Here is a 22,644-nt window from a genome sequence, read left to right on the forward strand (position 1 = left end):
TGATGGCACTACTAAGCTTACCCACAAACAGGTCCATACTCTCTTATGAGTTTTGTGTGGTTTTCCCAAAAACCCTGGAGAAAAGAAAAAAATCAAAGTATTTTAGAACAGTACTTAACATAAACTCTATTACAGTGTTTCTAACTCTCACACCAAAACTTTGAACCTCAACTAGGAGAACCATGGTATTATCTCATAACCTTACCTTTCTGTCATTGTCCATCTGTGACAGCAGAGTCTAGAAATGATGACTGAAAAAAAATCCCAACCCCAAAAGAGACCTGAAAAGCCATGACACATGCTTTTATCGGGGTTTTACACTCCAAAATATTACCATTTCATGATTTATTACTTTTTTAATTGATTTCATGACTGGGGTCCTGACTCACGATTTTTTTCTAATGTGTATGTGGATGGAAAAGGTGACGGATAAATTGGTAAGAGAATAAGTATGTGACTTATTACACACAGGGAGACTATGTTACACACAGGGAGACAAGAGAAACACAGGGAAAGTGAGAAGATGGTCTTGGTTTGGTTTCAGTTACGTTACCAAAAAAAACCCCAAACCTGCGTAGCTAGAGTTTAGCACACTGACACTCTGCAGAACAGTAAGCAGACTTACTTTAACAAACTTCCAAAATTTTTACTGGGTTTCATTTTCATAATTGATGAAAATTGGTATCCATTTATATAAATAAACCTGCCACTATACTAAAGTGTTGGTGTCCTCAATGATTTCAAATTGATTAATCTCAAAGAAGGTGTGCAAAATGTATCCCCAAAAGTGAATAAAAAAAGAAGTCTGTTTTAACAAAAGTCTGATATTTGAGAATCATACTGCATTGTGTTTGTAAATTGTTTATGGAAAAATAACACATTTGACTGCATTAATCTGCATTTATATTAAATCAAGAAAGACTATTGTGATCTATCTTCATTCTTCAGAGAAAATTCACTAACAAAGTAGAATACTTATGCCTCTTAGTCTTTCTTTTTTTTTTTAATACATACTGCAGAGTATTAGCTAGAGCTACTGTAAATATATTAACCACAAACATAAATAAATAAGACCACGTAATATGTGTATGCTTTGGGAGCATTTTACCACACTAAGCAAAAGAAAATCTGGTAGTCAAAAGTAGTTATTCTAGTTACTACCCTGGGGTACTAGGTTATCACCCAAATGAGAAAAGCACTTGCCACCACCCACAGTCCTCCTCTTACAGAGCCCTTCAATTATTATTTTTTATTTTTAATACATTTGTGCTTTTTTTAAAAAAAATAATCCTGGACTTGCAATATGTTTATTCTACAGGACAATGTGTCTCCAGGTTAAAGGCAAGAACTGCAGGTTTTCCTTAAGCTACAAAAAGCTAAAGCACTGGATGGCATGTAAGAAAACACACTGAAGATAAAATTATGAAGAAGGTGGTTTAGAAGATTGCTGGAAGAAAATATACATTCTCACCTGAAAAATACTTTACTGCTAAGGTAAGCAGAAAAGCCTCATCTATTAGCACACAGATACTAAGGTGGACAAAGCCTTTGTAGTACCACCAATACACACAGCTAACTCAAAAAGGCTTTTATCTGCAGACATCGAGGGAACGGAAAAGGTACGTACACAGTCACACCAACCTGCATTTTGCTATAGCAATGCTGCAGCAGGAGCAGGGTTTCAGCCTGCAATTGCTGTGATTTCAGCATGACGAAGGTCGCCTGCTGCCTTGCCCTGCTGGTGCAAGGGGAAATCCTTTGGCCAGATTCCCCTCGGCGCTACTCTCCAGGTAGCCACCTAAGGCTGGGTGAAGCAGGCTCGGCACACCGGTGCACCCTGACCGCTTTGCCTGGGAGAGCGAAGCCAGCCTGCCCACACACTGCTGACACCGACAGCAGCGCCGAGGCACTGGGCACCGCTCTGCATTACGGGGCACAGCCCGACACGGGATACAAGACACTGCTGTTAGCCCAACAGTATCTGTAGCTCAGGGCAGAGGGACTTCCAGTCTTGTGAGACAACACCAAAGCAGGTCTGCCCTCCAGCCGACTTGCCACCTAGCCAGAACCTTCAGCAAGGATATCCCAAACTACAGCTTGAACCTTGCCTGCCAAGTTTCGCTTTGGATTGCGAACACGCACATAGGTACTACACTTGCTGTATCCGGCAGCTGCATTCCAGTGAGCCAGCAGGATATTAACATTTACAAGAAGCCTAGGCTTTAAATGATTCAGTGAAAAAGCCTTCCAGAAAGCCGGCTTCTTGGAAGCGCTGCTTCTGGCTCACTACAGTAGAGGGGTCAGGCAGAACACATTTCAAATCAGGGCTGTTAAACAGTAACTGGTTTTCCACCTCCAGGTCTCCTAAATGATTGCACTGGCTTAAAATTAACCACACTTACTTTTTCTTCTGCAAAGTAAGAAGTACAAGCTTGCAAGATGGGGGGAGAGAAGGAATTGAAAGGTATCTGGGAAAGATTGTGAGAAAGCATCTTCAGGAGTTAAAAAAAGTACTTGTTCTCTATGCTCTGGGGCACCTTCTCATATCCTGCACCATCACACACACATCCACACCACTGCCTGCCTCTGCTGTCCATGTCCCTTCACAGGCATGGTGAGCACTCGGGAGCAGGTCTTGTGCTGCCTGGGAAGGATTAGCGAACGAACAGCACATGAATCCCTGGAAGGCGGCAGTGGCAGGAGCATGGGCCAGGCAGACAGAATTTGTGCATGCATCCCTTATAAGCCAAGGTATGCCTTTCAGCTGGAGGAAGTGGGGGTTGTATGAACACACTTTTGTTTCTTCTTGATAGCCATGAGGAAGGCCAATGAACCTGACAGTCCCAGTACACAATGAGGGGATATGCCACGTCCATATAGTTCTGCCAGTTTTGCAGTACCATCCTTGAACACAGCTTCCAGTAGACAGGTACCTTGAAAACATCCTCCTCCTCCTCCTGTGAGTCATGTTTGAAGCACAGCAAGCCACGTAAGAGCTTTTGCTAACTTATTTACACTAGCTGAGGTCAATCTGCTCCAAAGCTCATTATTTCAGGTTTGTCCAGGTTTATAATCGCAATTGTACTTAGTACCTATGGGACAACTAAGCATCTGCCTACTAGTAGCAACTGTTTTACAAGAAAATGTAGAAAAACAGACCTCTCTGACTCAGGATCACCCAGTGGGTAAACACAAGGAGAGGAAGCTAACTCAGAAATGGTGCCTGCTGAGGTGTACCCAGTGGCTTAAACAGCTGTAACAGAGGAGCTATAATGAAGCAATGTGAGGGTTAGGAGGGAATAATCAGGGGAAAATGGAACCATATGATTTTGGGAAAACAGGAGGAAACAATAGCAGAACAATGGGCAGTATTACATATGACACCATGTACATCAGGAGGAACTGTAGCACATTAAAGTCACTCACAAAAATAAGGTAATTACTTAGCTTTTTCTTTGCATGGCAGCTGCAGAATATGAATTATCATCAACTCAGAAAAGGGTTGGAGCAGAGGGGACTTGCTGCATGTGGCCTCTACAGTGAGGTACCAGCCTGATGACAGCCCGTTATCAAATAAGGTAATGCAGGAGTATGAAAAGCTTCTTTCCCTGAAGAAAGCATATTTTAAAGCATCTGGTATACCATGGAAACAGCAGCTCAAGTGGGCTGACTGCTGCACACCCAGAAGGCTTCTTTGTTTACATGGCTGGCGGTTGCCTCCCTACAGGGAATTTGCATTCTCCCCTTTCTCCAAGCATGTATCATCAACTGCATCAGTGGGCAGAACCACTCACAAGGCCAAATCCTGCTCTCAGGGATAGAGGTGCAACCCCTATGGAAGGGAACAAGATTTGAGTCTGCATCAGCCAAAGCAAAGTCTGCTCACTGCCAACCATCTTGAGATATCAAAAGTTGAGGCTTCAGCTTGAGCAGCACACACATGAAAGGGCTTCAGAAAGGACTGTTGGCTCAGGTATCCCCTTTCCTTTTTTCAATAGATTCTGCCACTCCAAGATGGATCCCTTCAGCAATTTCCTCCTTGTTGCATGTTTACCTTGGCTAGCTCCTCACAGCAAGGAAAAAAATCTGCAGCAATGTCATCTTCCCTCCTTGCTGAAAACGGGTGTAGGCACTAAGCCAAAGTTTTCACAAAGAGGCAGTAGTACCATGCATTTTGATTTCTGGGGGTATCTAATCTGAGGCATATCCAACCTATTTTTATTAGTTACTCAATACCTGCAGATCTCATGGCTACAAATGGGGACTTTTAAGTGACTTTAAGCTTAAGCTCAAGCTTAAAGTCACCCAGACTGCACAGAAAATGGTTTGTAACGTTCCAGCTTGCTGCAGATGGAAAACACATCATGTGGTTTATGAACTTAGCTGTAGTTCTTTAGGGTTGCTAGATAAAATGGTTTGCAGAGGGCCACAAAGCTGGGATCCAGCAGATGCATGCTCCTCACCGTAACTCAAAATTTGAATTCCAAAAAAGTGACTTGCAGAATGCAGTTAAGGGTAGCCCTTTTTTGTCATGTACTGAATGCCACAAAAGCTACTGAGCTGTGTGGAAATAGGTGTGGTGTGCCCATCAAAATACACTGCAAGGGGGAAACATTACCTATGCAAGAACAGCCAAGGCAAAAAGGCTTCTTTTGTTGCCCCTTTCTGAAAAGCATCACATATTACCTGATGTCAGTCACTTACCCAGACAGCCTGGATTCAAACCTGTGACTCAGAAGCCAGAGACACCACATCCCATCACTAGTCCCATATATGCTCCACCCTCACCACCCTGTAGTTAGATACGATGTTCTGTTTCACTGTGATATTAATAACCACAGCATAGTTATTTGAGTGCACATCTCATATCAAAAGACAAAAATCTATACAGTGTTTTATGGTACATAATGACAACGAATGACATTTATGGATCAGATTTTTAGTATTCAGTGGGCTTCCTGTCTTTTTTTCCTTACACCACCTGGAAAAAAACAACTGCTAATAACCTAGTACCTAGTTATTTTTAATACAAGCTAACATTTAATTAAAACAACGTTGTATCAAACTGCAGCCCACTTTGAAGGAATGAACCCAGACTGTACATCATCTCCAGTAACAATCCTAGCAAACACACTAGGATGCCAGCAGACAAGAGGAAGAAAACAGCACGAACTTCTAACCAGCCTGATTCTGAGCCATGTACATAGTTTGTTTCCTTTGATCATTACCCTTAATGGCTCTCCTCTGTGTGTAATTTGGTTTAATTTATGTGTATGCCATTTCAGATTTAAAAAACACATATAGCCCTTCCAAATTTATTAAAAGCAGCTTTCCTACCCTTAATAGTTATTAAGAGAGGTTAGTGTTATGTAATTAAGTTAATCCTCATCTGTAAAGGCTAATTAACTGAACACTAATTGAATCTGCATATGAAAATTTGGACAATGTGTTCTCATTACACAATTAAAAAAAATTACCTGAACTAAATACCAAACAAATTGCAAATTTTTTCCTTCTACCTTTTCAGGTCTTTAATAAAAAGTAAGTGGGCAGGTTTATTTCTGTGTGCTGTATTAGCCCTTGCTGCCTGGAACAAGGACCTGCCGTATAACTGTTCGGAGAAAATGCTCAAGTCCTCCCCTGAAGAATGGTTGTTTCCCTTCTTGCCTGAGCTCTCCCTTTCCCTCTGCCCTCATCCCATGCTCTTCATCACCCTCTTCTCCTTCTGCTGTCCGTCACCTGCCCTGGTCAGAGAGGGCAGAGGCTTTTGGGACTGAGTCATATCACCCAAAGGTTCAGATGGCATCAAGATATTGCCTCAATGGACCATATCACCCAAAAGGATGGGGTGGCACAATAAGATTCAGTCATGCTGATTCACCACTCCAACAAAGCCACCTGGGCAGTTTTGGCAGGGCACTACCCTTTTGCCCCCAAATATCACTTGCCAGTGAAGTCCTAAGGAGAACACAGCCTCATCACGTTCTCCTCTGCCGGCGTGTCCTGTATTACAAAAGCGAGACATCATTTGGACCCTTCTCAGCCTTTTCTTGCAACATTTACAGTTTAAAACAGTCAGGTTTCCAAGGGGGAATTAAGAAAAGCACATCATCCTTTCTGGTATTTTCTGTCTCTCCCCATTAACCAGGTTAATGGCTGATTCTAATAGACTGGTAACGGAAGAGTCGGCGGGAGGGAGTGGAAGCCAAGCAAGTAAATACACAATTGTGAGCCTGACCTCAATAGCATGCAAGATTTCCCAGTGCATGGAACACACGCAGTCCTCAGACATTTTTATTTCTCCCTGCCCCCTCCCCAGAAACCCCACCATATGTTTTTAACATTTGAGTCGTAAGCACCAGCACCGCATAAGTGGCACGGCTGGACAGAGCAGCTGCAGCCAGTTGAAAGCCCCTCAGGCACCACTTCTGGCCCACTGGTAACAACCTGGCACCCTGCTTCACCCCAAATACCTAAGGGAAAGAGGGTCAGAGGAATGGGAAATGGGAGACATTGCATGTTGTCTTTCTTTGGGATGATACCACATTTTCTAAGCAAGGGAACAGTGAAAAATGTACACAGAGTTCAGTAATGCATTTGGTCTGGTGGCAGGCAGTCATCACACCCAAAAGGATGAAGATCAGGATAAAAATCAAGAGACAGTAAACACGCAAGATGTAGGGAAATGAATATGGAGCGAGTTGAAAGAAAAAGTATAGGCATGAAAGGAGGAAACCCATAGATTTCTCAAGGGTCAGTCTTGGGGCGAACCTTGTTCAGTGTTTTGAGGGCTGACGTTGGCATAAAAAGCAGACAGACTTTAGTGAAGTATGTTCACGGTTCTGGGTCAAAAGACAGATTCTTTCCTCAGCAGGCAGACAGATTGAGATTGTCGTATCAGAAGAATTGGATGACCTAAAGAACCTGAACAACTGCAACAGAGGAGTCTTTAGTTGAAAGCAAAGCTTCATGCCCTTAGAGGGACTATGTTAACTCCAAGAATTTCTGCAGGAGTAGATTATTGCTTGAAAATAACAGAGAAGAGAAGGGAAAAATCTGGATGGACACACCAACCACAGGATAATGATGAACTAGTATGATGGAAACTACAAACGCAGAATATCTGGGATACGCTTTCTCAGGAATGCTGCATGTGAGTCTGTGAGCCACATTCAAATGAAATGAATTAAAAACGGAACGAGTGGAGAAAAGGGTTACAAGGTTCCTCAGGGAACAGAAGGCCTGTCTTACAAGTCGTAATTAGGAGTGTTCATTTTAGCAAACCAAAGGTTCATTTCAGCAGACCAAAGGGAGTAGACATGCTTGCTGTCTATAAAAGTACTGGGAGTAATCATCAGGGAGGCAAAAATATGTATTTAATATAAAGGTCTACATTAAAAGATCAAATGAGTATAAACTGGCCATGGATAAATGTTGCTAGAAATTAGATAAAAGTTACTGACTATCAAAGTAGTAAGATTTTAGAACAGCCTCCCAGTCAGAATAGTGTGGACAAGAACCTCAAGGAGGGTTTTGAGGCAGAGGGGATAAGATGTGGATACTTAAAAAAAAAAAATGGAGCGTAGGAAGAATAACCCAGCCCACCTACACCAGCCTCTCAAGGTGATACACAGCCACTTCCAGAATTAGAGAGACACCTCTCATGGAAAAGTTTTACTGCACTTTCATATGTGCACACTGCATTTGCACTCCTAGTTAATTCACCTTAACGTTCCAAAGCATTCCCATACAGACATGGCCTCACACATTGATTTGGCACACTGCAATGAGAATTGCACTTTCTTTTTGTCTTTCTCTTTTCAGTCTCATTTCACTTTACAAATTCCATTTCCACAACATCTCTGGGACAGTAAATGCCCATCTGTCACAGGTGGGGAGTTGGAAGTACACAAGATGAAGCAATTTGACAGATACCACACAAGTGGCCAACGGTAGAGCTAGAGACAAGTCACAGGTTTCTCAGTCCTCCCTCCTGGTATCTTACAAAACCATCCTTCTCTGCCACAGATACGCAGACAGTATATGAGATAGGAATATCAACAAATGCGATCTATTTCTGAGCTTTCAGACATACTACATGCCTGCAGCTCTGGAGAAAGGCAAGAGGAAAACAACCCTACATACACAGTTAACTCTAAAAGCTTTAAATAGGAGGAGGTTTCTTCCTCACCCAACTGTTAGCTTAAGATTCAATTACTCTTATCATAATATGCATAGCTATAAATGTAATTAGTCATAAAATTATCCAGACCCTCAAATTATTCCAGCTGCTGTATTTGACTCCCTCCCTGATTCTTGCAGTGATGAATTCTCCAGACTGATTACACTGGCTAAAATAGTATTTCTTTTTATCTATTTGGAAGTTGCCTGCCATTAGCTTAGACTTTGTTTATATCTACTGTAGAGCTATAATTGCAACCTTACTATTTTTATTAGGACTATTGTCTAGATAACACTTAAACCTGCTAGGCCCTTATTTTACTTAATAGTGAATGTCACAGAAGACACCTATTCAGGCTTCTAGGAACCTTTATCAAAAACAGAAAACATGTCATTATGAGGACACGTACAAAGAGAAATACAATTTGTGCAGTGTGTGTTCATGAAAGGCTCCATATGAGGTCTTACAGACTCACTGCAATTTCTGATCCTGTGATAAACATATATTTATAATAAGTCAAGAAACTAGGGGAAAAAAAAAGAGAAAGGAATGCTGGATATTTTTTTTATTAGAGTATGTAATTTCCACTGAATCTTTTCTAAGTTGTCTTCTTTCCAAAATAGATTGTAATTCTGTCCTACACAATCTCTTCTTGTATGTAATTCCACTGGATCACTAACCATCTTTGTTGCCTTTCTTAATATTACTATATCCTCAAATTACAAGAGGAAAACAGAGAACTACAGTGCTCTCTATAGGAGGGAATTCATTGTACAATAGAAGACCATCACAGTGTATATTTTCACTGTGTGCTCAATGTCTCTCAGATGGATTAACGTAAGCATTCAGCACATCTTACTAATGGTGAATGAATTTTAGTAGTTTTCTTTGCTGGCCTCCCTTAAGGGAAGCAAAGCAGTAGTTGCATAACTTAAAGAAATGGAAACAAGTTCTTGTAGGACAGACAGACATGCTAGCTAAATCTAAGGAAAACAAACATTTTGGGAGTACTCTGACTACACAGCATTGTTGTAGGGGGCAACAGATTAGCTTTTTGAGAAATGGAAGTCGACTTCTTTCCCAAGAGAGAGGCAAGGACTCTTTTCTCCAGGGAGTTTTTCCACTTCTGAAGAGTGTCCCCCTCTTCCTCAGAACAGTCAACAGCAGATTCCTTCAGATTATGAAAATGTTATTTTCAAGGATAAAAGATATTAACCAATGCCACTATGCAATAGTCTTTCTTAGATGCCATAGAGTTCAAACAGACTTTGAAATAAGAACTGGAAAAATCACATTTCCATGTGCAAACCTTACATCTTCACCTGCAGAACTGGGATGACATTGTTTAAGCTTTCTTTTTTGATGTGAACTCTGGGCTATCTCACATTGCTTTAACTCACGAGTGCCTAAGTGGATACTATTTAGACAGGTAGGTTTCAAGAAAAAATTTGACTTTAGGAAGTAACATTAGTCATTCAGTAGATGGTAATATCTTGGCCTCCTCAGAGATGTTTCCCTCATATTGTGCTAAGGGTCTCTACCATTGTTTAGGAATGGATTATAAAATCAATGTCACTTAATTATCTGTGACCAAGTTTGAAACTAGGAAATATATGTCTGAAAGAACTAAAGATTATCACAAGCTCCATCTCTGTTCAGCTCCCAAATTTCAATCTTTCATTGTGAAGACACTAAGACAAAAAACAGTGCCCAAATCAAAGCACTAGGCTGCACACAAAGTACTCCATCAAGGGAAGAGACCTGGAAAGAGCATTACATGCGACAGACATTAATCATGCCACTTAATGCATTACTGAAAGATACTAGGACTATTTCTGTAGTTTAACATAGCTGGACAAGCCCAGCTTCCTCTTGTCTAATTCCCACCTTGTATGGATGCAGGCTCTCAAGCACGAAAGGAGAAAAATGTCCCTATAGATTGTGCTGGCCTCTGATGCAGAACAGAGTGTGCTGCTATCTGTAGCATGGACAGGCCAGGCATAGGCATGACAGGTCCCTTTTTGCTACCATCTATCACATGGCACCTCCGTAGGAGCCACAAGGTTAAGGGCAGACAAGCTGTCAGCTTGACACACACAATCCTTGAGATGAGCCATACATTCAGCAGGGCATGAGGGGTCATGTGGCTGCTGAGCTACAAGCATCTTCACCCTATGTGAACAAACACTCCGTGTGCTTCACCCTGCTCCCAGATTGACAGTCCACCGGGTCAGTGAGACCTAGCCTAACCTACTATGGACAGAATTCTGCTGTAAGATCCTGTGGTTTTATGGTTTTATCCCCTTGGGAGCAAAACACGCTGCATCCCCAACGGCCACATCACACCAGGCAGTTGAATCTTCACCCATCTTAAAATAATTATTCCAACAAAATCTCATTGTTTTCGTAAGGTAAATTACTCTTCATGTTCTGTACTGAAGCCACACACTGTTTAAGACCCAAGCCACCCATGTGGTAGCTGGTAGGATCCAAGCACAGAAGACAGACACATTAGAAAGCTGCATCAGGCCTCCCTGGAACAAAGGATTAGGAAGAGACAGACAGAAACAAGCAGTGCCAACCCCTGTGTGGGCTGGAGACAGGATTGTAGAGAGCAGTAGGAGCCGAGATAGCACAAGGAAACTAAACAGGAGTCTGCAGTGGAATGGGAATTTGGGACAGCACTAGGGATCAGCAAGGCCACTGGCCAGCACCTAGGGCAAGCACAGCAGGTACCAAGCAGAAGCACAGGTCACAGCTTTAACTGTGACAATTTCATAGAGAGAAGAGCCTGGTTTTGGAGGTGGGGGTTGAATTGCCTCGTGTCAACAATTCATTTCTCTTTCTAGATCATCACTCAGGGCTGGATGCTGCAGCAGCATCAGAAAAAGCACCTTGTCAATACATCTGGGTTTTTGGGGGGTTTTGGGTTTTTTTTTTTGTCTGTATTTTTTTTTTTAATGAATGATGCTACACATCTGCAAATACCAGATATTTTCCAGAGGAACCAATACATTTAGCTGCACTTTCATAACCGCATTTATCTGCACCCAGAAAAGGAGAGAGGGGCTTGGCACCCTCATTCAGTACAACAGCTATACAGATCTAGATATTTTGGCACAAGGCATGAAGTCAAGAGCAACCACTGCTCCTCCCTCTCCCTGTGAATTAACCACATTCCTAGGGGAGTGGGCTACTGGCAGAAAGTAACCACTGCCTGGGTCAGAAACCAACTCTTCCATCACACCCTCCCCATAAAGCAACAATCTGGAGGGACTGAAGAGGAAAACAATGGCAGAGGACAAAAGCACAGTCACACTCCTTATGAAGGCATCATCTCAAATGGAAAACTGTCAGCTCCTGCACTGCACTGCATTTCTTATGTATACAGTACCAAAGCACCACCTACAGCATCGAGGGTTTGCCCATTCCTAGCCCCAAGATGGTCACATATTGTAAACAGTAGTTCTAAAGCAGGGGCTTTATCCTGGGAGGTCCTCAAAGAACAGGGGACTCCTGTGTGGTAAATGGAGGAAAAAAAATAGTAATCAAATTATGGACTTTGAAGGACAAATTCTGTCCAGAAGTAATAATCAAAATAATACACTGGACTGTTAAGGAGGGGTGCTAAATGTTTAACCTGTCTGACATCAGTGTTTATCCCACAGGAAAAGGGATGCAGGAGTGCCCGTTGGAGAATGTGGCATCCACTCATGCCCTGGGAAGTAAAGGGGCATCCCGCCATACCACTGGGGATAGTACCAGGCACCCTATGAAAACCATGGAGAATCCCCTGCTGGTGCAAGATCTGGCAGCAGCCTACTCTCTGCTGGCAGACCTCTAAACTCAGCTCTTGGATAATAGGTACATCAGGAAATAGTGGCACAACCAAAAGGTGAATGCGCACCTGATCCAGTGCCGGGTCCCTGAGGGCTTTCATAGAGACAGGACAGTTTAGGAGCTGCTTAAACTTCAGGGATTAAACCGGGGGGGTTTTGACCACTTTAAAAACATGGCCTTTCCATCACAGATTTGGGTCAACATATCTTTTTAATTCAAGATCAAAATTACAGGGTTGATCTGGAAGTAAAAATAAAAGCAAGACCCAGATGAAGACTATATCTATTCCTCTGACTCTCCGGCTAAAATTTCAAGCTAAAATTGTTACACACACACACACACCACTTATATGTAAGGATATATATATACTTATTCATAACAACCTCAGGTTAACAACCTCAGGTTACTCATATGACAAAGCAGGATGCGTAAGAGAATCAGGTCCTCCAAAATACAGGTAAATATCTTAGCTCCTGTGGAACAAGTAATTGCTAGAGGATGATAGATGAAATTCAATTAAAGGAACAGCTTTGAAGCATTGTCTTTAGAGCAGAGTTCCTCTCTCCTGCAAATCCCTAATACAGCAGCCGGACATTTAGTTTTGTTAAATACCAAAATCTTTGTGCCTTGTAAAGAAAGACGCGGGAGAAGGAATGTTAACAGCCTCTTTTTACAGCAGCCAGTTGTCAGAGGAGGTGGGAGAAAACAAACCACATAGAAAACAATTCCCGATTTGTCGTCTTGACCATTTAAAGATGGATCCAAAATAGTCTGCTAAACTGTTTCACCCGGAGCAAAATTACCCATGAATACATATGCATGCACACAAAAACATCTCTTGACGCAGTGCTGATGGTGACTGCAGTCAAGGAAGAAGCATTATGGCATTCCACATTGTGAAAAGACCACAATGCAGTAATTATTCTGAAAGGTTTTCACAAAGCACAATTATTAAGCTAACATTATCCCATTATTGTTTGTTGCTATGGAGATAATATAATCAATATATTTTCTGGATTGATTTTTTTAATACTGCTAGCACATTGCACAATATAGCAAGATTTAACTCAATGCATTAACTGATTTTAGTTTATGATTGGCAAAGTCTTGAGGCAATAGATTGCAATCCATCTCACGCCTATTATTCTATCAGGACACTTAATGTCAAAATCTCTGCTGCAATAGCAAGTTTTCCTTGTTGAAAATGAGAAAAAGGATAACAAATTTCTCTGAAGAGAGGCAATCTTTTAAGCATGAATTTAACACATTCCTATTTTTTCTAAGCCACAAAAAATTGTCACACTACAGAAGTAGTAGAAAAGCAAGTTGTGTTTGAACTCTCAACTTAAGATGCTTATTCATTCCAGTGGGAATATTTTGAGGCATTACCTTCCCCTATGTAATATAAACTTTTCCTACAGTAACAAGAGGCTCTAAGAAGGTGGTAGCAATTGCAGCACTTCACCAGAGCCCACTGGGTGCACATGCAGTTTGCAGCCTTGCCACCACCTCTTTCCATGCAAGCTTGGGGGAGTTACTAACTGCTCCCACCTCCAGTGAAGACAGCAAGCACTCGGCTATTGGTCTCAATGGGTGGTGAAGCAAAACTGTTACAGCTACTGCCCTTAGTTTCCTTGTCTATAAAACTGCAAGAACACTTCCTTGCATCCAGGTCTGCCTTTCGGCTTATAAACTTTTAGTAAATCAAATGACTGCTGTGCATTAGTACAGTAGTAAGCCTGCACAAACCTAAGTCTCAGATCTTTGCAAGACAGTAATATAATATATTAAGAGGCTTCAATCCTGACACTTTTTTCAGCCTGTTATCTCTCTTAGGAAGAGACAGGCTCATCACTGCACAAGGTCTCAAAGCCTTTTAACATATATTTGCCATAATTGTCCATAGAAGGGTTTTAATCAGTTTTCCCCTCCCGTGTGGCCATACTGTGGTAAACTGCCTTTGCCACAGTGCTGGAGGTGATCGTATTTTGTCAGCAAGGTTTATGCTCAGCCCAAAATTTACAAGCACAGCATGCTAGATTTTGCATAACTAAATAGAAGGAGTTATATCAGCATTTGTAAGTAATAATGCCTGTCAACTCCTGTGAGAATCATATGGTTATGCTTTTAGGTGCCACAGAGTGGCTTTAGCTGCCTTGAGTTAGACGCCAGTATATAAGCACTTCGGCCACAAAGTGTATAACTGCTTGCATAAAATGTTAAATTATTCATCATAGTAATCACAGTAATTCCACCTTCTCCCATCCCCAAAGGCACCAGATTGGGTGGTCTTGCCTTTTGTGAAGTGGGCTGGGGCCCAGTAATGTAACTTTTGTACTGACTGGAGGGGATCCATCAGGAATGCTCATTCACAGATTAAATACGTTGCCTATGCAACACATCTGGCCCTTCTGGCCCAGGGGATAAGCAATAGAGTCAGGAATGCACATTCACAACCCATCCCCTGTAAGACTGCTGCACTGCCACTAACCCAAGCAGAGCTAAGGTGGTTCAGAAGCCACCCCTGCCCTCCTTGCTCTGCATGGCACGGATCATTCTCTTGCATCACATTTCTCAGTAATGCCACTTTTATCAAAATGGATCTGAATTGCTATGTGAGCATGTGCCACGGTGTATAAGAGAAGCACATACATAGAGTTGCTTGCCTTCTCACCTTTTTATTTTTATGTTAATTTCTAAAGGATTTTTCTGCTGGACAGGGCTTAGACAAGTAGGTATGATACTCATTCAAACAGGCTACTGTCACATGTACAGCCTTGAAAGACACCATCTGCTAGTTCAGCAGCACAGCAAAGCATTGCTTAACACACATCAGTGTTCCAAATATGAAGAAAAACTTCATTAGTTTCAAAACCACTGACTGCATGCTGTCCACCACAATGCCTTATCATGCAACAGCCCAGGAATTCTGCAAAAATAAAAACTCATTTAGCTGCAGTGAGTCAGGGGATATCAATTTTGGTAACAAGAATGATACAATTACATTCCTAAGCAATTGGTCTCAATAACAGACAGACAGCACCTCTGGTAAATTGGCTGCAGGCCTGATTTTACCACTCTCATTTGTAGCGAGCAGAGCCTACCACTGAGACCCCCTTCATTTCAGTGCTAGAGGACTAAGATACTGCTTAGCAAAAGTAAAGTAATCAGCGTCCTACTGCAAAGGTTGAAGCTAATCACACTTTGCTTGGTTAGATTCTGTAATTGCTGTGTATCTTCTTCTAGCAAAAGATTAAAATTTTATTTCTTTTTTTTTAAATAAAAGTAATCAAGCCATAAACAATAATAAATTATCGTTACTCCACAACACAGAGACTGAACTTTACTGCTGGAGGTTGAGCTCACACGTAGCAGTCTCATGCAGCGGCGAGAGGCATGGCACAGAGGCATCTGTCAAGAGGAATATCCTGTCCCTGCATAGCAGGACTTCTGGAGCTCAGCTTCGCCAGCCTGGCTGTCCCCAGCCAGTACGCTGACCCAGGCTGCTACAGGAAAATCCTGGGGTCCTGCAGCCTCACGTTCCTGACTTTTCCTCATATACACAACATAGCCTTAGTGGGAACAGAGAAAAGGCAGCCTTTACATAGGTCACACCACAGTGCAAAAGGCTATCACAAACCTCCTTCTCTACTCACACCACAGCTAAATATAATTTAACCTGGAGCACTTTGCCCATCGTTACGAGCAAAGGTGGGTTTGAGAGGGGAGGCTGGAGGGGAAGCCAGCGCTGCGTGTTGCAGAGCTCCCTTTGCCGGCTTCGCAGCAGCGCTGTGCTCCAGGAGACGGGAGCTGTTCAAATGTTTTGACAGAACGTGCCGATTCCTCGGGAATGTTTTTATTCTAGTCGATGTGCCAATTCTGCACAGATTTCCACTGGAAAGCAGGCAGACAGTCTGAGCCTGCTGAAATAAAGCGACTTCACCCAGAAAGATGATAAAGTTGTATTTTCAGACTATTTTTACTTAATTTGTGACTGTATTTGTTTTAGTCAGTTTGTTGGATTGTTTTCAATTTTACCTGGAAACTCCATTTTCTAGCAGGCTCTAAAGAGGAAAAGAGGCACCAAAACACTGTAGAAAACTAAGCTTAAGCAAAAGACCTCAGAGGATATTTGAGATATAGGTTTCTCAGTAAACAGCGCACAGAAATAAACAGAGAAACCCAAAAATTAACAATGTCCTAACTAGAGCTGCTTAGTCTGGTTCTACAAGAACCCAAACACCTCCATTTTTGCATTTGTGGTTGTCTTTCAAAAGCTTTCTTTTTTCCTTCCTTTTGCCTTAGGGAGTTATTTATAGGGCTATTATAATTTGAGGTCTGGTCTTCTTGTGGCAGGTCCTCCATCCAGGAAATGAAATAGCATTAGAAAATGAAATCTCACGTTTATGAGGTCTTTGAGATGGCTCCCTGGGGCACTGGGGGGGAGGGGGGAAGGTAGTGAAAAATATAAACACAAATATAACTACAAGATACTCGTGTGGTCCCTAATTCTATCCGTCATGAACTATGAGACTCTTTATTAAATAGAGACCTCTGGTATAAGGTCATCAGCTGTAGCTTTTTTCCCCCCAAATCTCTCCCATTTCACCCTCATGTGTGATCAAGCGCCTTTTCCACCTCACCTTGGCTGGGAGGTGCTCCTGTCCTAGACTGTCCTCAGATGTGGAACACAAATAAGGACGACTCAAACACCACCATTCCTCTGGCTGCCTTGCCACGTGCTTTTCACAACACATTGTGTGTTGCAGCATATGAACAGATCAAGGTAGATTTGTCCACCTCTCTGCAAGCTGTAACCTTTGCAAAAATCATGTATCAGTCACCAATTTCTTATTCATACCTCTTTGTACTCCTCTCCTAGACTATGCTCTATAGCTACAAGGTGCCTTATCCTAGCCAGGGTTTATCACCTGCTGTTTCCTCTCAGTATATAGACATAAAAGCAAATAGAGGCAAATCAGTGAAGACTTTGGGGTTCCCCATCCTTTTTTTCTGCATGTCCAAAGGGACACTCCCCTCTAACCCCTGCTCTAGCTATGTATCCTTTTCCTTTTTTTTTTTTTTTTTTTTATGAGTGGAACATAATCACCGTGTTTAAAGTCCCACTTGATCTCCCAGACAATACTCAAACTCATCATCATATGTGACTTCTTATGGCTCCTTTAGCCCAGCCTTCACTAATGCCACCTAAAAATCACCTCTGGCATCATGCTACCTATGAAATGTTCAGAACTTTGTATGCTCGCATAACTGAAAAAGCTGTCAGATGTAATGCACAAAAACTACAGAGGTTCATAAAATTCTGTACATAACAAAAAAGTAGGTTCAATTTCTTTTCTCTTGTTTATAATTTTCATTTTTCTTGTTGTAGGGTAAAATAAAAACCGTTAATGTTCAGTAAGTCGGGGTTTTTTTACCCGACTATTTAAAAGTGCCCCAGTGCAACTGTTGAAAGAAAATTTCACTTCTCCCTCTGCCTTATTAGAAATAGTCTAAAATTAATGGAATATTAAAAAAAAAAATACAAAATGGAAGCAGGAAATAAAAAAGGTTAATAGCAAAGAAACAAAATGAAAAGTTAAAGAGTACAAGGACAACCCAAGACCATGTCATCCATTTCACTGCATTGCATGGTGAAAACAAAAAGAAAAAACAGCAATTTGAAATATGGGTTTTTTTCTGGTTTATTCTGATTTCACATTTTCATCTACACTTTGACATGTGCTGAGGCCTCTGAGGACATGGAGAATTAAATTAACTTTTGAACTTTATACCTCTCTGACAAGACTGGTCCCTTCTTACACTTCCATGTCTTTCTAGGCAACTTGCATTTCTGGATCAAATTGCATAAATAAATATCAAAAAAAGAGCACTCAAGAAAATAAGGTTTCACTTATTTCTGAAAAATTAAGAGAATCCCGAGCACACAATGGCTGCTTTACATCTGTCCTGTGTCCACAGCTACTGAAGCTCTCACAGCCCTGTCCCAGGCCCATCCTGCAAACCCACCCCATCCTTCCCAGGACTGCATCCATTTGACTAGAGGTTATGACCAAGACCCAATTTCACACACAGTCCCTCTCAGGAAAAGTTATATTTCATCTCTATGTCCTGCCTGGGGAGAAGAGAAAGGGGAGAACCCAGAGGGTTATGAATCTTACACCGAGATAAAGCTCACTAGGAGGTGATGCCACCCAAGGTGCACCGTGGGCAGCCAGAAGACAGCACACAATGAATACCAGGGATTTCATGACACATGTTTGAACAGGTAGTTCTCCAAAGCCTTCTATTACTTTTTTTAATATAAACCTTCACAGAAACCAAACCCAGCTAGCTGCAGTGGATCAGACCCACAGCAGCTGTACCTTCCTACTCTTGGGAGGGGAAGTATCTTGCTTATCACCCTTTCAGGATGACCTGCTGTACGGAAGGCCAGCTTCTTATTTGAAGAGACGTGTCATGCTGTAAACATTTCTAGCGGAGCTTGGGTTAGCGGCACTTGTAAGAAAACCCTAATGAAAATAAATTGTTACGTATTTACCCATATGCTGAGGAGCATATGGCTAATGCATTTAGACACTGCTAATGAAGTTAAGACTCAGCTAAATTTGTTGGCTCGTGGATAACAACTGTTCTCAACAACCAATCTGAGCCTGCTATAATTTTAGCATTACAACTGATACCTGGCCATTACTATACATACTAATCCTGCTGACATAGAAGAACTGGTTTTCTGGATATGGATTTCTCCACATCGCAGTAAGAAGGCGAGCAGCATATGACACCACTAAGCTCCAGATTTACAGGTAATGTGAGCAAGTTACAACTTCATTTAAAACAACAGAGATTGGTCTTATTCATTGCAGCCCTGAGCCTATTGCTTTCTGTTTTATTTTTAAGGACTAGAAGATTTTATTTAGTCCAATCCCATTCTCTCCAGGCCAGTACCACACTGATGTGACTACAGCTAAAAGTGAACAGAAGACAATCACACCTTAGAAATATTCCCGCTTTTTCAAGTCCACGTGTAGAAGCCTATTAAGTTTACTACAATAGCTACAGGAGTCCTCATATTACTGTTGCACTGCTCCTCAAGGTGAAGGTCCCTACTTCTTGTCAGAATGCTACTCCTCATGCATGATCACAGGGATCCTGCACTCCAAGGTAAATTCCAGTATAAAAGTGGTTACACCTGGTCTATCTATATGATACTACCATTGCAACTATACGTTATCTTCATTCTTTTAAATCAACTACTTTGCAGCATGGCTGTTTTGCATTTGCTGTTGCCACATGCCATGCCAGAGCTGGCTTTAATTTAGCAGTGCCCATTGCTTAAAGAGCAGGCCACATAGCAAATTCCAGAGGGTTACGTGATGAACGTGCAAATAAACTCTCACACAACACGTGGCAAACTTCCCCTACACCATTCTCGTAACCCAGGTGTCATTGTAGTGATGCAGACCTCTGCTCTGATGGATCTTGGGTAGGCATTTGTCAGTTGCCACCAAAAAACCCGTAGGAGAGCAATGGTTTTGGTCAAGGATGGAATGGAACAGCACACAAGCATCCTTCAGCGCTGTTATCTTGAGCACCAACCTCACTCAGACACCTTCCTTTACAGACCAGAGCTCAGACCTGGCATTAATTCACAGCCCCACTTGCTCTGTGACTATTGCTAAATTATTTAATCTCTCTCCAGCCTTCAAGCAGCCCAGTCCATTGAAAGCAACAGTCCCACCAGCCACCCCAACCAGAGAAAGTCCCCAGAGAAGTTGCTCAACTTTTTCACCATGCCCTGATGAAAAAGCAGGCCTATTTGTTGCAGAACACCATTGATGCTGTTTTGCAGGTGGGTAAACAGAGACCCAAGGTAAAGCAAAAGAAAGATTTTCTCAGCAGAAAATAAGAAAGCTTTGCCCCAGGCTTGCCCAAAATCACACTGGGACTTGGGAAAAAAGAGCAGCATGATCGGAGAGCCTCTCTTCCCACTTGCCATGCTGCCATGGAAAACATCATCCCCTTTCCATTTAACAGGTAAAGCCCTTCACATACAGCTAGCAATTGCCTTGGCCATAGCCTCTGCACCCCACACAGTGTTTAATAAAGCAAGCATAAAGTATGCCAAAAGGAATCACCAAAACATGGCTTAAAGAATACCAAAAACATTATGTTGCTTGTCAACAAAGTCTGCATCTCCTTCTAGGGGCAACTGCGAAGGTCTACAGGAAACACTGGCCCAGCCCTGCACAGCAAATACATGCAGGAGCTGCTGAAGGCAGAAGACACACAGTCAACACACCATTCCTTGGAATATGAAGGGGATATGTTTCTTCCCTCAAAGGAAAAATGGTATAGTACAAAAGAGCAAAAGCACCTGTCATGACCACTGTCCTTCATCACTTGGGTCACCATTATTCACCAGCATGGCAGCAATGATCCACCCTCCTTCTTCCATCACATAAAGCCTGCCAGTTGCTTCATGTATCCTAATACTGTCTCCAGCTTCTATAATAATTATTTAAAGTTGATATCACATTCAGGGATACCGTACCAAGACAGCTACCAGAAACATGGAGTGCAAAAAAGCCAAGGACATCGTGCCTCTACAGAAGGGTTTCTGAGGCATATGGAGTGCTCCCTCAGAGGCAGGGTCACCCTGCTGAGACCTCACAAGCTCAGGGAGAAGCTGGAATGAGCCACAGCACAGCTCTACCTGATGCTCTTCCTAGAAACCAGAGGTCCAGCTCTCACTGAAAGGTGCAATAGCATCTAGTCAAGTGGGAGACAGCTAACTGGGACATCTTGATTTCCTGCATTAGGTTCCCACAAACAGATACTGCACTGGCTTTGTCAGGGTATCTGACAACGCTAGCGTCTGATCAAAGGAGGTAGCACAGAGTATCAACTGAAACTAGGAAAATACCACGTATTTGCAGGGGAGAGAGACTGGCTTTATAGGTGTATGAATATACACATAAAACCGCATCAAACCCCAGGTTTCTGTCATGTTGCCAACTGTGACACGGCTAGGTTTAGGTTTGCACCGCATGTATTCACATCACATGAAATGCATGCATGCCCAAGCCTCCCAGTCAGGGGGTGTCTCCCTGGACAGAAGAGAAGACATGGAGCACCCTGTGAGGTCTGTTTGAGCAGTCAGCAGCCCACAGCAGATGTGCATAGCTAACTTGGGAAGATAAAACCAGGTTGGTTGGTGATGCCACAGCCACTGTTTCTGATTGCACACAGATAGCTATCAAGTTGCAAAACACAAGCTCCATATCCCATTCCTCTCTTGTTTATCTGCACGAAGTAACACAAAACCATATGCAGGCTTTCACTGTCAGTGTAATTCATATTATTCTTGTAATTAAATCCAGGTCCACAGCCTATCTGAGAGCTCCTCTTCTTCCCTTCCCCCTTTCCCCCCTCTTTGCTCCCCTCACCATTTGCCTCTCTCCAACTTTGTTTGGGTTTACATGCTGTGTCATTAAATTCCAGAACAGTAAGTGCTGCAGCCTCTCTCTCTAAGCACTGACACACTGCTTTCTAGGCTGAAAATTAGACATGGGGTTAATTTCATTCCTGCAGGGACTCTGCCTTTATTTTTCTTTACGTCCAACTCAAAGGATGCTTGTGGCAGATGCGTAGTGGAAAAAGATCATGTTTGCTCTCTGCTTCCTCCCTGCACTCCCTCTTCTCTACTCCCACCCATCAGCCATAAAACAACACAGCCCAGTCAGATCCCAAACTGAAAGCAAGACAAAGCACCCACACAGCCCCCACTTCCATTCAGCAGAAACCGGCCGCTCCAGGGTAGCCCAGGATCTACAAGTAGGCCAGACAGAAATAAACAGAGTAAACAAAGAGTATCCTGTCCAGGCAGAGAGGGGCTAAAGAGAGTGATGTCTTTCATTAAAATGCAAGGCAGGGATACAAGCACACAGCCAGTCAAAAGCATCACTGGGGCTTGCTAGGAGTAATAGGAGGAAAGCAGCACACGATCATGCCGTTATAAGGAGCCTAAGCACATCACCCAACTGTATGCAGGGTGCAATTGCATATCCTGCCTACCGAGGATCAAAACAAGGCAGCCAACCACACACCTACCACCACCCCAAAACATCAGAGATCCCAGCCCCACGGCTGCAGCAGCACAGCGCTACTCTGCAGAGCGCTGAGTAGGGAGCAGCACACACAGGTACAGTACCAGGCGGCCAGAGCCATACAAATGTCAGAGCCAATGACATTTAAAACCAGCATAGCTGCCTTTTTCTAAAAAGGGATGTGAAAGGGGGAGAAAAGCACAGCACAGCCATAGCAACAGGTCAAGTGTTCACCACAGTTCTTCAGGAGGAAGGGTAACATAGCGCATGAGCCTTCTCAGTTTTCAGAGCATTTGTCACGTAATAAAATCATTAGCCCAGGAATTAATAGGCGAGTTTTGTTTAGTTTTTCTGCAACCTGCTGCTCCAAAGCCCATGCAGATCCATGTGTCAGAGTCCATGCTGTATATACCCTTGTGTCTCCCGCTACACAGCTATTGCAAACAAACCTTACAGTTTTCCACAGACTGGTAGGAAAAATGCAGTACATGG

At 42.6% G+C, this 22,644-nt stretch overlaps 1 protein-coding gene across 3 annotated transcripts in view; it reads right to left on the reverse strand.

Annotated features, from left to right (window-relative positions):
• TBXAS1 (thromboxane A synthase 1) overlaps positions 1-22,644 on the reverse strand; it is a 230,993-nt gene that overhangs the window by 150,740 nt on the left and 57,609 nt on the right. For all 3 annotated transcript variants that reach the window (XM_027784040.2, XM_005235576.4, XM_055809336.1), the window contains one exon: positions 22-74. In XM_027784040.2, the coding sequence (XP_027639841.1) occupies positions 22-74 (53 nt within the window). The remainder of the gene's footprint in view (positions 1-21; positions 75-22,644) is intronic.

This window comes from Falco peregrinus, chromosome 6 (assembly GCF_023634155.1).
Source record: "Falco peregrinus isolate bFalPer1 chromosome 6, bFalPer1.pri, whole genome shotgun sequence".
Taxonomy (NCBI): domain Eukaryota; kingdom Metazoa; phylum Chordata; class Aves; order Falconiformes; family Falconidae; genus Falco; species Falco peregrinus.